General features: G+C 44.1%; 1 protein-coding gene across 2 annotated transcripts in view; it reads right to left on the reverse strand.

Moving 5' to 3' along the window:
• The window catches only part of lhx4 (LIM homeobox 4), a 326,165-nt gene that overhangs the window by 72,984 nt on the left and 236,028 nt on the right, over positions 1 to 17,153 (reverse strand). Inside the window, exons 1-2 of one of the 2 annotated variants that reach the window (XM_041208945.1) lie at positions 11,386 to 11,461; positions 8,448 to 8,619 (exon numbers count right to left, since the gene is read on the reverse strand). In XM_041208945.1, coding sequence (XP_041064879.1) covers positions 8,448 to 8,619; positions 11,386 to 11,461 — 248 coding nt within the window. Of the gene's footprint in view, positions 1 to 8,447; positions 8,620 to 11,385; positions 11,462 to 17,153 lie in introns of those variants that run through there. The other variant, XM_041208942.1, reaches the window with a different exon arrangement.

Consider the following 17,153-nt stretch of genomic DNA (forward strand, 5'->3'; position numbering starts at 1 on the left):
CTTAACATGGATATTAGGAAAAATAATGAAAACCCTGCCAAAGAAGAAAATAGAAAAACAGCTAGGAACCAAAAATATAATAATGAATAGTCACAGAGCTTTCAAAAGGGAAAGCATTTAGTTGAGCAAATCATTTGAGAAAGTAACAGAGGGTAGACCAGGGTAATGCACTAGATATAATATAACTAGACTTCCAAAAGAACTTTGATGAGATACCATCTAATAGATTAATCAATAAAGTCAGCACATGGACAAATTGCAGTAAAGATAGCTGGCTGGCTGAGTGACAGGAAGCAGAGAATAGGTGTTAAAGGTAACCATTCAGAGTATCAAAAGATGGGAAGCAGGGTCCCCCAAGGACTTTGATATCAAAAATACAATTTCTAAATGTGCGGACAACACTAAAGTGAGAGGGATAGTCAATACTGAGAGGGACTGCAACAAATTATAAGCAGACATTAACAAACTTGCAGAATTGGACATAATGTTGGCAAATGAATTTCAGCCTAGATATGTGTGAGATATTACATTTTGGGAAAAGAAACAAGAAGACCACATATTACCAGAAATGTGGAGGAAAAAGAGGGATTGGGTTTCCACAAAGCTGAATGGGTACATGGCTTTGCAGCACTCTGAAATATATCACATAAGCCTTGTTCTGTGACAAGTAATGAATGTATGCAGCACTGCTAAAAAATTAAAAGGGACCATGTGCTGAAATCAATGGGTTGTTCTCGACAACTAAATTTTAAAGGGAACATTGAGAGTATAAATACACAAATCATTAAAAATTGTGCCACAGGTTAATAAGGCCATAACAAAAGCAAGCCAAACATTAGAGTTTGTTTCTGGAGGGAGAGAATTGAAATGTTATCATAAACTTTTTTAAAAATTGGTTGAACCACATTTTGAGTACTGTGTGCAGTTCTGGTCACCATATTATATTATAAAGATGATACAGCCATGTTGGAGAGGGTGAAAAATAAGACTTTCAAAGATGGTGCCAGAACTGCCTGTGAAGTTATACCTATCAGGAAAGGATGAACAGGCTGGGTCTCCTTTCTCCTGAAGGCTGGAGAGTGACGTCCTTAAAATGATCAAAGGTTTGAGAGAGTAGAGACACAGAGAATATTTCCACTTGTAGGAAAGAGCAAAACTGGAAAGCATCAATATGAGATAGTCACCAAGCAATCAAATAGGGAATTCAGATAAAACTTCTTTACCGGCTGTGCTGTGGGAATATGGAACTCTCTACAGGGTTATGATGACAGAGTGAGGTAAGAATGGGAGGAGGCTCGAGAGGAATATAAAAGCTGGCATGGGCTGATTGGGCCGAATGCCTGTTTCTGTGTTGTACATTCTATGCAATTTCAACGTTTTGTTTTACGCTTTTATCAACCTGAGATGTTGCCTTTAATATCATGTGATCCTATAACCTCAAATGCTGCAGCTCTTTCGCAACACTGAGCCTACATCTAAGTATAATTGCTGCCGTTTATTTTTTTTTTACCAAAATGCATCAGTTCACACTTACTGTCATTGAATTTCATTTGCAACTTTTAAGGCCATTCCCCACCCGCCACCTTACCAATATTCCTCCAAGTACTTCCTATTTTGCCTATTTTGCTTTCATCTACAAATTCAGAGACGACTTTTTCCTGGTTTATCATTGCTGCACACAATGAGCAGAAGTGGCCACAGAACTGAAGATTGTGCGACATCACGAGTTTCTCTTTATTTAGGTACTTGGTAATTTTCACCTAAATTAATGATCAAAATATATCCCGGGGTCTATCTGAGCACCCTCCAGTCTACCGGCGGGCAGCCCCGCTCAATATTCACCCGGAAATGTAATTCCTCAGGCCTTAATGCAATTCCCTCCCTCAGCTTCTTCGGTATTTTGCAGTGTATCCTTTCGGATCCTGGCGCTTTTGTCTTGCCCTAGTTTAACTAACTGATCTTTAAAAAAAAATGTAATTCATCCCAATGTGGCATAATCCAATGAGTGTAATGCAAATTTGTCAGTGGAGACGGTTAGGGTCCTGACTCGTAGCTTACAGTAAAAATACGAGTAAAGGCTTTGCAGCGAGTCTACAGATGCTGTGGAAGCCCAGCCTCGGGGAAGGATGTGAAATTTAAGGGAAGGATGGCTTCATTCCGAGATGGGAAGTGAACTCGGGAGTCCCAGCCTCCGGTAGGGAAGTCGCAGAGGCCCGCAAGTTTCACGGCGAGCCTATCTGCAAGAAGTGATTCACCCATAGCTTTTGCTCAGTTTCCAAGGCTGCTGATCTACCCTGACCTTCAGATTTCATGGTTTCCTCATTGTGACGTTCCGCAACAACAATAAAACCATCAGGTTACATCGCAGGCTTGTAAAGCATCCCATTAGAATGGGGAATTGGGTGTGTGTGTGAGGGGGAATCGAGTTCCGTGTCTCGGTTGTCAGCAGCCCCTGGATTGAGTACACGCACACACACACGAACAAATATATACACACACACAAATAGATAAAATACACACAAACAAGTCCACAAAAGACACACACAAATACATAAAATACACGCGCGCAAACAAATATACACACATAAATATACACAAAAATACAAAATATACACACAAATACACAAAATACACACACACAAATATACAAATACACACATACAAATACACGCAAATGCACACGCAAATACACACACAAATTCACACAAACATATACACAAACAAATACACACACAAATATACACACAGATACACAAAATACACACACACAAATATACGCACACACAAATACACAAACCAACACGAATATACACACAAATACGCGCACACACAAATACCCCCCCCCCCCCACACACACACAAGTACACATACACACACAAATACGCACACACACAGCACACACACACACACAAATTTAGGAGTAAATAGGAGTGAATTGTTTCAGTAAAATTAAACCAAAGGTAAACTCGCCACAGGTAAAGTCAGCAGAGAACGAACCATTCACTGCTTCCTCAGCTTCGCTGGAAACAGTATCTATCCTCTCTGGCTGTTCCCGTAATACAAGGAGGTCTCACACACATCAAGTGATCACTAAATGAGTTATTGCGCCAAGGAATTTCACTATTAATTATGGACAAGTCTTAGTTACACACACCAAGTTAACCAAATCCTGCTGTGAGGCTCAGAGGTTCACATCAATGTATCATTAAAGCATGTTTGCAACCGATATATTTCATTTTTCGATGGGGAATGATTACACGGGGAGCTGTTTTTGAAATCCTCTACACTGATAAGCAAGAAAGAAAACAAGCCTGGAACATTTCGACCGTGAGTTACTGAGCAAGTCTGGAGTCCAGATCTTTTAATGGAAAGATAAGGGAGAACAAAGAGTTCACAGGTTTTATGAAAGTTTTCTTTACTGTTCTGATCGTCAGAAGCGGCCGAACTACCCCGTGATATAAAGCAATGTTCAGTCTCCAGGTCTGATCTGAGTTGCTTGGCCGGACTATAGTCGCTCACAGCAAGGAAAGGAATTTCCAATGTGGGATAGCTCAGGTGGAAAGAACAGAAGGAGTCCCCGTGAAACTCACTCTAAAATTCAGTGCACACTTCACCAGCCAGTGAGACTTCACCTTCCAATCTGGATCAGACTTCACCCTCTAATCCGGATCACACTTCACACACTAATCTGGATCACACCTCACCCCCTAACCCAGATAATACTTCACCCTCTAACCCGGATCACACTTCACGCTCTAATCCAGATAACACTTCGCCCCATAATCTGGATCACACTTCGCCCTTTAATCTGCGTTACAATTCACCCTCCAATCAGGATCACATTTCACCCTTTAACCGGCTCACACTTCACCCACTAATCCGGATCACACTTCACCCTCTAACCCGGATCACACTTCACCCTCTAATCCGGATCACAATTCACCCTCTAACCTGGATCACAATTCACCCTCTAACCCGGATCACATTTCACCCTCTAATCCGGATCACACTTCACCCTCTAATCCGGATCACACTTCACCCTCTAACCCGGATCACACTTCACCCTCTAACCCGGATCACACTTCACCCTCTAATCCAGATCACACTTCACCCTCTAATCCGGATCACACTTCACCCTCTAACCCGGATCACACTTCACCCTCTAATCTGGATCACAATTCACCCTCTAACCCAGATCACACTTCACCCTCTAATCCGGATCACACTTCACCCTCTAATCTGGATCACAATTCACCCTCTAACCCGGATCACACTTCACCCTCTAATCCGGATCACACTTCACCCTCTAATCCGGATCACACTTCACCCTCTAACCCGGATCACACTTCACCCTCTAATCCAGATCACACTTCACCCTCTAATCCGGATCACACTTCACCCTCTAACCCGGATCACACTTCACCCTCTAATCCAGATCACACTTCACCCTCTAATCCGGATCACACTTCACCCTCTAACCCGGATCACACTTCACCCTCTAATCCAGATCACACTTCACCCTCTAATCCAGATCACACTTCACCCTCTAATCCGGATCACACTTCACCCTCTAATCCAGATCACACTTCACCCTCTAATCCGGATCACACTTCACCCTCTAATCCAGATCACACTTCACCCTCTAATCCAGATCACACTTCACCCTCTAATCTGGCTGACGTTCATCAGCCCCGTTTGTTCTTCATATTCTGTCACATTCAGCCCTGGAATCCTAAGCACTTTCTTACTGATCCTTTTGTTCCAGGTTCTATTTCCTTATTAGAATTGATTATATTTCTATCTCCTGCCTGTGAACTGGGTTTGTTTCTGGCTGCCCGTCCCTCACAATCCTACGGTTATAAAGTTACTTTTGCCAATGTTCGTTTGCGTTGAGCACCGTTAAATAGGAAGCTCTTGTTCATATTCTCAGACATATTTGTTTCGCATAACAGAGCCTCAGATTTTTATTCCGTTTGAAATCGAAGGGATAAAAGTATCATCGGAGCTTCGCGCGTTTCTGCCTGGTCCCGAACGGTGCACAACGTATAAATTCGCAGGCTTTCCTTTATCCCAACGTCCCGTGGGCTCCGATTTCAGTTTGAAACTGCTAAAACGGGGCAGGCATGATTATGGAATAGGAAATTCCAACTGGCGTTCGTTTAAATACACTTCGTTTTCCTATTTTTAGCAATTAACACAAAAGTCTTAAATCGTGTTTATGTTCTTGCGTGTTCGCCAAAGGGTATTATTGCTGATACATGTGAAGCGTGTTTGGAGGGGAATAGGAATTCCCCCCGCTGAATTGCTACCTGGGTTATGGAGTATCGCACAATGACCGTCAATTCCTCTTGTGAAATACCATCCGCCGGTTCAGTGAAGGGTTAATGGAGGCACACAGCCCCGCACAAGACAGCGAAGGAATTTTATAGAAATTACACCTCAAAACAGCCTCTGAGTCCTGGTTTCTAAACCGGTTGAAGATGTTTTTTTTAAAAAAAACTTCCTAATGTTAAATTCCTAATACAAATGCGTCAGATCTAACCCTGCCGCCAAACAGATGCACTATTCAAAAATCCGCAATATTCCGCCTTAAAGATCACTCAGATGTAACCAAAGATCACACAATATTCCGCTTATCAAACCGGTCGCGTTTAAACAATGCCCGGACAATGTCCCCTTGTAGAGATTAGGGTGAGGGGAGTTTAAACACCGGCATCATTTCGAGAATTACCTTAAAATTACCCGGTTAAATAACCTTCCCAAATTTAAGCAGTGACCACGCTTGACGACCTGCCTTATTTAAATAGTGATGGTATACTATTCCCAAATAAAGATCACTCCAATGTCAGTACTGATCCCAACGCCAGGAACAGAACAGTCCCGGTTTCACAGAAGCTGCACGATTTACCTTTTTAACAAAGATCCAACTCCATCCCGACTCTTGCCCCATCCCACTTTAAACTGTGAAGAGCCAACTTTGACTTCACAGGGGCAAAAGGTGCATTTGTTGACATTCTGCATTTTTCCCCCTAAAGACATGACCTTAATTTCAATAGATATTAATGCCTTCAACTCAAACCAGGAAACAAACGGCATTTTTTTTTAGAGGAGACAGATGTTGTTTGGCGAGGTGATTAAATGTTCGGATTTTCAGTGTAATTCAGTGGGAAACCCGCAGAAGTTAATCTTCAGCATTTGGGTCAAGGGGATAAATCAGAGGGAGAGGGGGGGGTGAAAAACACAGAAAGACGAGAGCAGATAGAGAGAGAGAGAGAGAGAGCATAAAATCAAACCTGCGCTGAAAATGCCAAATACAACACAGGGTTTCTGAAACACTACGTTTTATCCACATGTGTGCATTTGGAATTAAGAATAATAACTGACACGAAAAGAACGAGTCTGTCCCAAAACAGGGCAACGAAAGCAGACTCCAGTTTAAAACCAACATCTTTCTTTATGCGCTGTACAATATTTTTTTATTTTCGTTCGCCCTCCCACCTCCAGCCACCCCGCCCCCTCCCCACTCCAACCTCCCCCATCTTTAGTTCCACAAAAGCCTTTGCAAATCTAGCCGACCACTCGTTCTCTCTCGCAGTGCCAATATACCAGCTGTCAGCTATGAAGCCTGCAAATCAAGTCGGCTTCCTCCTTGTCCTGTGGTAACTAGGCGGCTTGCACTGATTATGCAGCAGGCAGCTGATGAAGCAAGAGCATGTGAAATTGTAATCTGCCTGTATCTTTATCTATATGACTATAAGAATATCTACAATTCGATCTATCAGATAGCTATCGCTCTCAATATGTATATATAAGAATATTGCATATATAAACTATATATACGTTTAGCTCGCTCTTTAGGTACATATCTCGGTTTATTTCGAATCATTTACTTTCTCACAGTTTGAATTTGATAATTATATTTTTGCTGTGTAACTCTGGTCAAGGCTGGAGCATTCAGGGTTAGGTCGGAGACCATTCTTCCCAGAATAACCCCCCGTTTCCTTTCTCAATGCCCTTTCCCTGAGGCCAGCGCTTTCTCAAAAGGTGAAGAATTGGTGGTGTGAATCCGCACCCCCCCCGCCCCATGACTTGTTTTAAATACTTAAATAACAGGCCTACACTGTAGGGCCAAACCGCGGAATATAGTTTCGCTCAACAGCGTCCCATTATTAATAAATAAAGGTCAGCAAAATCCCAGACTTGGGCAGACCGATTCTTTTAGCAGATGAGGTTCTCAAATTGGCAAACTGCATGGAATTAATTGTTAATTGTATAAAATTCTCAGGACGGAAACCGCAAACTATTGATGCACAATCTTAATGCAGCAGGTTTCGTAATGTTGACACGAACCATCCCATAGTCGCCTATAATATTGATACAGCCATCTTAATTCCACAGAAAGTACCAGTTACTCAACAGCCGCCCACCTGTGGAGCGCAGCCCAATGTGTGTACTCCGCTTGCTATCTATCAGACACGATTTGGTCAATTACCTCATTTCAGTCCAACCTGTTCAAGTAACTCGCTCTAAACAGTGTAAGCACGTTTATCCTCTCCCTCTGACAGGAAATATTCCGCCCCTCTCTGTTGTGACTTGTTATTTAAACAGACCCGCCCCTCTTTAACTGTTTTTTTCTGATCTGACCTGTGCGTTTTGTCTTGGATTTCAAATGGAGCAAACCTAATAAGACACAAAATGAGGGCAACAAAGCACTCAATGTAGCACACCAGCTGTACATCCAGACTAATGCGGATTGCTGCTGAATGGGCGGGAAGTATGGAAGGGACAGTGTTGATATGGCTTTTATTTACAGCGATCTCCCTCACTCTGGACATATACAAGTCACAGGATTCATCTGCATTCTTACAACAACACAAATCTAGAACAGTACATCAAACATTAAACAGCATCAAACATGAACAATTCGTGATATTTTACACGCCAGTGTTAAGATGGAAAGTCCGTATGAAAATTGTATTTGAAACGAGGTTGCCGGCTGGGTTATAGATATATCGGCCCGGATTTCTACCTGGCGATTTACGTGATGCAATCTGCAATTTGTCAGTCTGCAGGGGTGAAACTGGGCCACTTAGAAAGGAGGGAAGGTAACATATTATGGCAAGTGCCCCGGGGCAAGTACCTATATAATAGACTTTAACTGTACTTAACGCAGCGACAGTGAAAAATAATTATCAAATCATAACATTGTGCATATCAATTTACCCCTTTCAGCCACGGGATCATGGAAGGCCAACGTTCCCTCTGGAGGGTCAGTGCAGTGGATGTGCTGGGAATGGATAGTGAGTGGGGATGGTGCTTCTCTGCAACCACTCCCCCTCCCCCCACAACCACCCCCCTAACCCCCCCCACCTCCCAACCTGTGCACGTGTTTTTCTTGGGCCACGCTGCCCTTTGACCGTTGCCACATGCAACCCGAAGTGACTCACTTGAAAAAGTCTTCCTTGCAGTAAACGCTCCCGGCCCTGGAGAAACATTTGTCTGTCAGCTGCGCCTGGCAGTCAGCGCATTTCAGGCACTTGCTGTGCCAAGAGCGGTCCAGTACCTTCAGGATGAACTTATCCAGGATGTGCTGGTTGCAGCCTGCGCACAGCGGGATCTCTGCAAGAGGAGAGGGAGAGAAGTTAATAATAAATAATGGGGGGGGGGGGGGACGGGACAAAAAGCCTACAGAGATACAGTAACTCGATAACTGGGGGCGGGGGAGAAGAATTATACCTGTGTGAGGGAACTGGAGGAGAGCAAGAATCAAACACAAAAGCAGGATATGAAAAGGGAGTAATAAATCTCAGAAAAAAAGTAATGAAGGTGGTTAAAAAAGAAGCATTTGCACGAGAACTTATATAGATAGAATGTGAATACCAAACAGTAAACAAGCGAGAAGAGAACACAAGAACAAATAAAGGTGATATCTGTTGAAGGATGTTACCCAGATCAATAAACCATAGCTGGCTTGGTTTAACAGGACTGTTGTTGCAATGAGAATATTACTTCCGTTCAAATTTTAAACTTTTCAGATGTCCCATTTATATTTAATCATTTTCCACCTTCAACCGGGAATGGTACCTGTTCCAGGCGAGCGCAAGGCTATCCGAATTCACACTTGCTAGGAAAGTGTGGAATTATTTCACAAACTGTCAGCGCGGATCCTATGGAATATGAGCTGCGGTAGACTTGCATTCCATTTTTGGGAAACCAGGGGACAAGCAGTGAATAGACCTAGTGTAGTTTGACGTTGAAACTACTCTGTAATTCAACCGACAGATTGTCGGCAGATTGACCTGCTTAGGAGTTTAAGGATTTATGATTTAAATACTTTTAACCACAACATGGGAACAGCATTTCAAATATAGTGGGAGGCAAACAAAAAAAAATACACTCTTTTCAATCGTAACCGAGAGCTATATTGACCTAGAGATAAACGAAAGAGGGGGGAGATTAATGAATGGAGAAAGACACTGTTTAAAATTATAAAACGTGGGCAGAACGGCCCATTGAATCTAAATAAAAGACTAAAGGTAATTCCGATGTCCAAGTACCCAATCCTATTCCTTCCACAAACCCTTGAATTTGGCCGTGTTTAGGGAGAAAGTGTTTTGGTTCTCCCAGATGTGGTTTTTTCAAATAATTCAAAAAATAACCAAGTTTTGCGCTGATGAAAATGAGGGATTATCTATAGGAAGGTGAGTGTGGTGACCAGGAATTCTCTTGTAGTGTTGTATCGGTGCGGAATAAATTTGCTTCGTATTCCAGTGCAAAAGGCACTGACAGCCGAACGTCTTGTGCATGTGAAAGCAGAGGAATAGGGAATCAAACAAATGAAGTTGCATCGAAATGGAGCAGTGTTTCAGTATTGAAGTAGGGGTGTCAGACAGCGGCTCAGGTACAGTCCCTCCAAAATGGCCGTCTCCTGAGAGGGGTTCTATACCGTTCTCCTGCCAATTTTTTTCACGGGACACTTTGTTGCGGCTGTTCGTTAGCAGCTCGCTTGAAGCAACTCACTAAATGTTGCCGCTCCTATCTGCTGACTGAGCAGCGCTACCCTAAACGGATAGCGCTTTAGCTGCAAGTAGTGAGTAAATAGATATTTCTATCCACTTTTCTCCGTTATGAAATCTCCCAAGCGGCTGTTCCCAGTCTAGATACAAGTATCCCGACCTTGCTGCTTTCAGCATATCAATGTTTACACTTTTACCTATTTACCAGCGAGTTTTAATACAGGTTTGGAACCCTGTTTAATTTTGGTATTGATACATAGATATATTTACTCTTTTCAGCAAGAGAGAGATTAATAACATGCTCCGGGCTATTAATAGGCCTTGTGTATACGCGATTAAAACTGACAGATCGTCTGCACATAACAACTGTTAAGATCATTTACCATGGTCCCTAAATCTTTGTATCGAGCGGGCTTATTTTGAATGCACCCCCCCCCCTCCCCCAACAAATGCAGCGTCCTGTACCGTGTGGAATGGACACAGTATCCTCACTCTGAACGGTATCACGGTTACACGCTTCAGCCGGCTATCCAGCACCTCACTACCACATTAGATGAACACATTCCCCCCCTGTTGCCGGCTTACATCGGATGCCCTCCCCGCACCTCCCCACCACCCCCCTCCCCAGCTGATTCTGCCGATCCGATATACATTGCTTTCTTGGTCAAGTCCATCAGTCATCTCAGCAGTCTTTCTGCAGCGTTAGAGGACTGAAGTTGGCTGGGACTTTTCTCCATCATTGCACAGTGGATGGGCAACCGAGCAGTGAGGGATATCTCAGTCGAGCTTCGTGAATGCTGGAATATTCTCATTGCAACAGGAGCGCTCTCTTATTCTCGGGCACTTGATAACAGGTGATTTATGTAACTGAAAGCCACAGTGATAGGTATATATATATATAAAAATAAAATAACCTCCTACCGTAGCTAGCGTTCCTAATGATAAAGTTGCAACACTCACGCCCTGACCCAACACGGGGAATACATCACCACCGATAACAAACTGTCACCGTCGTCCTGTATCTGGGCCTTACTAATACTGCAGCCTAAAAAAAATCATTTTAATTGCTTGTTCGAATTCCTGCAGTCAGCAGCCCATCCGAGTTCCCATCTGATACATCTTTCTGCCAGCCTCTCTACACCATGCAGCCACCCCCCCCCCCCCCACCCCCACCACCGCCCTCCCCTCCCCTCCCCTCCACAACGAAATGCAGGCTACCCACCACCCTGCTCCTGGATCAGCTGCCCTGGTCGCTTGGTTCTGAGAGAGTATGCAATTGACAGGTGGATTGGCAGCAAATATATATATATATATTTTTAAAAAAAGGCTTTCCGCGGCTTTTCACGTCCCTGTACTGAAAGGTCCTTACGTTGTACCGTGACTCCCAACAGCTCCCGAACTCCTTTCCCAGGACTCTCTGTGGCCATGGCTGCACTTTGCATCATTTTCAAAACGGAGTCCTCCCCCTTCCCCCAACAAGACAAAACAGAAAATGGCTATGTATCTATGTACAGTGTAAATCCGGCCTGTCTTCCAAACGGATCCGTCCAGATATCAATAAATAAATCCACTGCCCCAGTGCCTGTGTTGATGCGGGATTCCCTCCCTCACTGATCCATCCACATCTCTATCATCCAGTCAGCCAAACACATCATGACATCATCGGCTCCCACCTGCCAATCATGGCCGAGGGTGCCCCCTCCAGGGGCGCGACTTTACCATAAGAGGAGATCATTGGCTCTGGCTGGGCGGGATCTCCATTAATTGGGGCTTCATTAGAATCAATGCACCACCCATTCTTGTCTCTTTTCACTTCATGGGACTCATTAAAGCCGCAGCAGACTTTGCACGCACTCCCAACTGCTCTGCCAAAATTTGGCACCGAAGGCAAATGGCTCGCTCCCTTTTGCCGATAGATTCCTGATTCGGGGTGAAATCAATCAGACGTCCATGTTCGGATAGTTACACAAGTATCGCATTAATCCTATTATTCCCAGTCAATCGGTCTCAATGCCATTTGGTGTGGTTGAAAGATTGACTTAGTGAACATGCCCTGCACGCCCCCCACCGCCACCCGCCCCCCCCCCCCTCCGCCCCCTGGCAGGAAACACTGCCATGTATCCAATCATAGCCAGAGCATTTCTGCCAATGGCTTCTTCAATCAGTCTCTTACCTCAGGAGCACCCCCCACCGCACACACACACACCCCAAGGATCTATCCTTGGCACATTTCTCTTCCTCCAACTCTGACCTCTTGGTGCATCCCCCACATACTTTGCCCCACCCTTGGTGCCGCACCTTCGGCCGCCTGGGCCCCCAATTGTGGAATTGCCTCATCAAACCTTTTCCCTCTCTGTCCTTTAAGAGTCTCCCTAAAACCCACCCCATTGACCAAACGTTTTGTCGCCTGTCGTAATGTCTCCTTCATTGACTGGCTGTGATTTTTTTTTGATTGGTTACACTCCCATGAAGACTTTGGGAATTTTACAACGTTAAAATGGTATATAAATGCAAGTTGTTGTTGGTATTCCTTGTTGACATCATCTGAAGACATGAGTTCGCTTCCCCATGTGCCCTGACATCACCCATCTCTGCCTCTTCAGTATCTCTCTTCACGTATCCAATGCCTTTGTGCTGTGAGTCAGGTGAACAGTTTTAGAAGAACCACAATTTCCTCTAGCTTAACTTTTGGAAAAATCAAAGCTATCTCTATACCCTGTATCCTATTCTACCAAATTCCATTCACCCATCACTCTTCTCAATGGTCTCCCAGCCCACAACACCTCCAACTTAAAATTCTCGCCCTTGTGCTTAAATCCCTTCATGGTCTTGACACTCACAATTTCTATAAGCTCCCCCAAGCCTCCACTCTGTCATCTTCACCCACCATTGGAGGCCATGTCTTCAGGTCTGCTAGGTCCCACGCTCTGGAAGGGGCCTCCCCCTCGATCTCCCCACCTGTCTGGCCAAACCTTTGCCCACCTGGACTAATATCTCATTCTTTGACTGGCTGCTCATTTTTGGCATTACTGCTGTGAAGCATAATGTGAAACTCTACATCATAAAAGGAGTAAATAAATGCAAGATGTTGTTGTTCAGTTGAAACAGTAATTGGTTGTTGATTTGTTATTTGTCAAATAAAAACTTACACTAGCTCAGACTTGAATCAAAAATTTTAAACCGGATTGGATTTTAATTTAAATAATAGTGTTGTTCATTTGTGACTGGTCAGCAGCAGCTCCATAAAATAAATACATTCACATACTAGATACATACAGACATACTTGGGTGTGTACCATAAACTGTTAACCATATCTAATATATACATGTAGGCATATCTGGACATTTACTATGAGCACATACAGACATTCCATATATACTAATCAGACATGGTCGACACATGCAGACACAATGGAGATATACCATCCACAAACAGATAATATACTTCGATATGTGCCAGACATGTACACCTTGGGAAGGATTTTTCGGTTTCTCAGTCACAGTCCGATTAGTAATGCAATTATTAATAGCACTAGCAATAAGACAGTCATCAGTAGGATGGCTGTCACAGCAAAACGTAGGTCTAGACTTTCAATGCATCCAAAGTTACAAGGTGAAAATGGATAACTTCCGGCAGCTCTTGTTGTGTTAATAATCACACAGTTTTGATGGAACAGATTTTATTTCTGTTCTGAATGTCTTATCATCACGGCCATCACCAATTGTCTGCTTAAGGCAGATTCTGGGTCAATTCTCCACTGTCTGTCCCATTCTGGCTTGTGCTCCCCCCTGTAATTCTCCACAAAAACTCCCGCGCTCCAAGCGCTCCAAAAGCTTCCTTCTTTTTCTCCTAATATCACAAAAAAAGGGGGGAAAAACGCGAATGCTGGAAATCTGAAACTAAAACAGGAAACGCTGGAAATGCACAGCAGGTCTGGCAGCATCAATGGAGAGAGAAACAGAGTTGATGTTTCAGGTCTGAACTGATGAAAGATCAATGACCTGAAACGTTAGCTGTTTCTCTCTCCACAGGTGCTGCCAGGGCTGCCGAGTTTTCCCAGCATTTATTTCGCTTCCTTTCTCTTGGTCCTTTCCTTCCACCCGCCCCTCTATCGTTTCTTTAAGCATCCCATCTCCTCTCAACACATGCTCCAATCCAATTCATTGTGATAACATTAATCAATCTACAATCTACTTGTATCATTGCCAACAGCTTCTCATGATTCTCTTATCTACTTTAATTTTTCATGGCGTCTCCACCCCCACATCTCAAAGCTCTCTGGAAGCCCTACCATCACCTCCTTTCTCAGCTTTCACCATACCCCATGTCAAACTCTCCACTAATCTTGTCTCTAAGCTCCCTATTCAGTTCTTCAGTCAGTGTCCTCTTCCTTCAATGAAGCGCAATTTAGCCCATTTTAACCCCAGACCTCGCCTCCTTTACACACGCGCCACCTTCAATCGTCAAATCTCTCAGGTCATTTAAATATTTATTTATTTATTCATTCAAGGGATGTGCGCTTCGCTGGCTTGGCTAGGGTTTATTGCCCATCCCTTAATTGGCCTTGAAAAGGTGGTAGTGAAAATCCGTCGGCACCAAGTGGAGCAATATCTTGGCAATAAACATATGGGGTAGTAAGGGTAACGCGCGAGTTCTGCACGAGAGGAGTAAAGGACATCATGGAGAATGTGCATTCCCCTTGTAGATTTCGCAAAGCGCTTCAGTAACACAGACTGAACAAGTGGGGATACCGAAGAACATCCACGTGTGTCGGAGAGATGGGGACCGGGTAAAGATTCGACACTGGGGACAAAATGCAAGTGTGCGGCTGATCGAGGGAGAGTAACATGCAGGAATGTTTGGAGTTGGAATGCCACAAGGATATTGCTTCCCAGCTGTGTTATTCAGTGTGTATGTCGAAGGTTTAGTAAGTCAAACGTTTAATCGGGTGGGGGACAGGTGCAAGTTAGAGATCAGCTCATGAAAGCTGTCAGCTCTGCCGAAGACAGACCCTCGGGAGGCAAGAGTTAGTTTGGATTCTGCAGGAGTGCGTTTTATGGAATGAAAATCAACGGGCGGGGAGAGACCAAAGCTAACAAGGAATGCAGGTGAAAGAAGGAATAGTTTAATAAAATGGAAACTATTGGATCAGAATACTTTGTCGGAGTATGATTGCTTCTTTTCTCAAAACGGGTTTGAGTGATTGTAACTGACTCCATAAGTGTCTGATCTTGAAGACACTTTGCTATGGAGCACAGAGTGCAGTGTCTTTATCAGGAGACTACCTCTCCAATTCCCATTCGTTTGATTCAGTTCGCTGTACTGGAGCCTTTTTCTGGGAACATGTAGTTGGGTCGGCTCTTTCCGGGACTATCAGATTAGACCCACTACTTCCTCCCTCTTTCCCCCATAGCTCTGCCAATGTTTTCCCTTCAAGAATTTCTCCAATTCCCTTTTGAAAGGTCCTAATGAACGTGCTTCCGCCATCCTTTCATTCCTGGCCAGAACCAGAAAAGAGTTCCCTCCTGATGCCGCTGGTTCCTATGCCAATGACATTAAATCGCCGCCCTCTCTTCCGCCATTAGAAACAGTCCCTGTGGCCTTACTCCATCAAAACACTTCATGATGTTGAACAACTTTTTTCAAATCTGCCCATAACCTTCTCTGATCCAAGAAGACCAACCCCAGCTTCTCCACAGAGCTGAAGTCCCTAATCCGCGTTGCTATGCCATTAAATCTCTCTGTACCCTCTCTAAGACTTTAACATTCTCCGTAAAGCGCGGTGCCCAGAACCGAACCCAATGTCCCAGCTAAAGAGTCCACGAAGCAAATGCACACCTCTTGAACATAGTACGCCCTCCCCACCCACAGGCATTGCCCACCCCCTCCCCACCCCGTCCCGTGCTATCGTGAAAAACACAGCAGCCTCATAATAGTTAATCGACGTGCCCTGCCATCCATACCTAGTGAACATAGGGGCGCCAGGTAATAAAAAGTCAGACCTCAACTCCTTCCCTGGTACGCATCATCTCCCACTTTCCCACTGACTTGTCTGTACACACACAGCCCGCCAGTCCATTGTGACATATGTTATATATGTAGCATATATAACATATAAAAGTTCCTTCGGCAATTATTCACGTTTCAAAGCTGACCGCCATTACCTATTTTGTCAGCCCGCAGTTTCTGCCGTGTAGGACCAGATTGCCCATTGGCGCCTTTCAGCTTTTTTTTTTTCACTTCCATCCTCGCAAATGCTATCTTAAATCGGATTCCATCGCTAAAATTATTCCGATGTGCACATTCCTTACTGTATAGATTCTACAGAATTCGGGATTGGGAACTCTTATTTCTCAACACAGCCAGGTTTGTAACAACTTCCTTCCTGTAGAGCAGAGTCTTATGCCACCTATATGTCTGATAAGTCGTGAAGAAGGTAACGGCATCAGAGCACCTGCCTCCGGGTCTATTACACCGCTCTCTTCATAATTTTCAGTATTGCAGCTGTGGTGGGTCGTGAGGACTTATATCGCGTGCTCCTGCATCAGTAACAACGCAGTCTAACACCATAGGTTTCATTGGGTTCGTGTGTGAGAAAGTGAGACCTTATAAAGTAAACACTCCTCCCCGAGATTAGAACGCAAAACATCTGAATTTGAAACCACCTAGCAGCTTAAATAACAGTTCTTGAGAATTAACCGCGGCACAGCATCCAGCTTTTCAGCTCGTCCCACAGTTGTCTCTGGGCGCTGCAGTTCAGTGCAGCCAGATCAAGGGTATACACTACTCGCACCGAGAGAGCAATACACCATCTAGTTTCCGATTGCTAAATTAACACGGCGCGGGGCCAGTGTGTGTATGTGTATGCGCCTGTGTGTTTATAAAAGTCTCTCTTCCCCCAAATAGGTCGGAATAATAATCAAGTGAGCCCCGAGGGAATGTCTCACTGGATTGTCTGCCCCGTGTATTAATCAGCGAATGAATTGATTCACAATGACTTTATTGATCACCCCTCAAAGTGGAACACAATCAATGTGGTATCTAGCAAAGATTAATTTTAAAACATATCATGGGGTAATCAATCTGAGAATTGCAGTGCATCTCAAAGCATGGCATTGGCAGCAGAGAGTGTTTTG

The sequence above is a fragment of the Carcharodon carcharias genome, chromosome 16 (assembly GCF_017639515.1).
Source record: "Carcharodon carcharias isolate sCarCar2 chromosome 16, sCarCar2.pri, whole genome shotgun sequence".
In the NCBI taxonomy this organism is placed as follows: Eukaryota; Metazoa; Chordata; class Chondrichthyes; order Lamniformes; family Lamnidae; genus Carcharodon; species Carcharodon carcharias.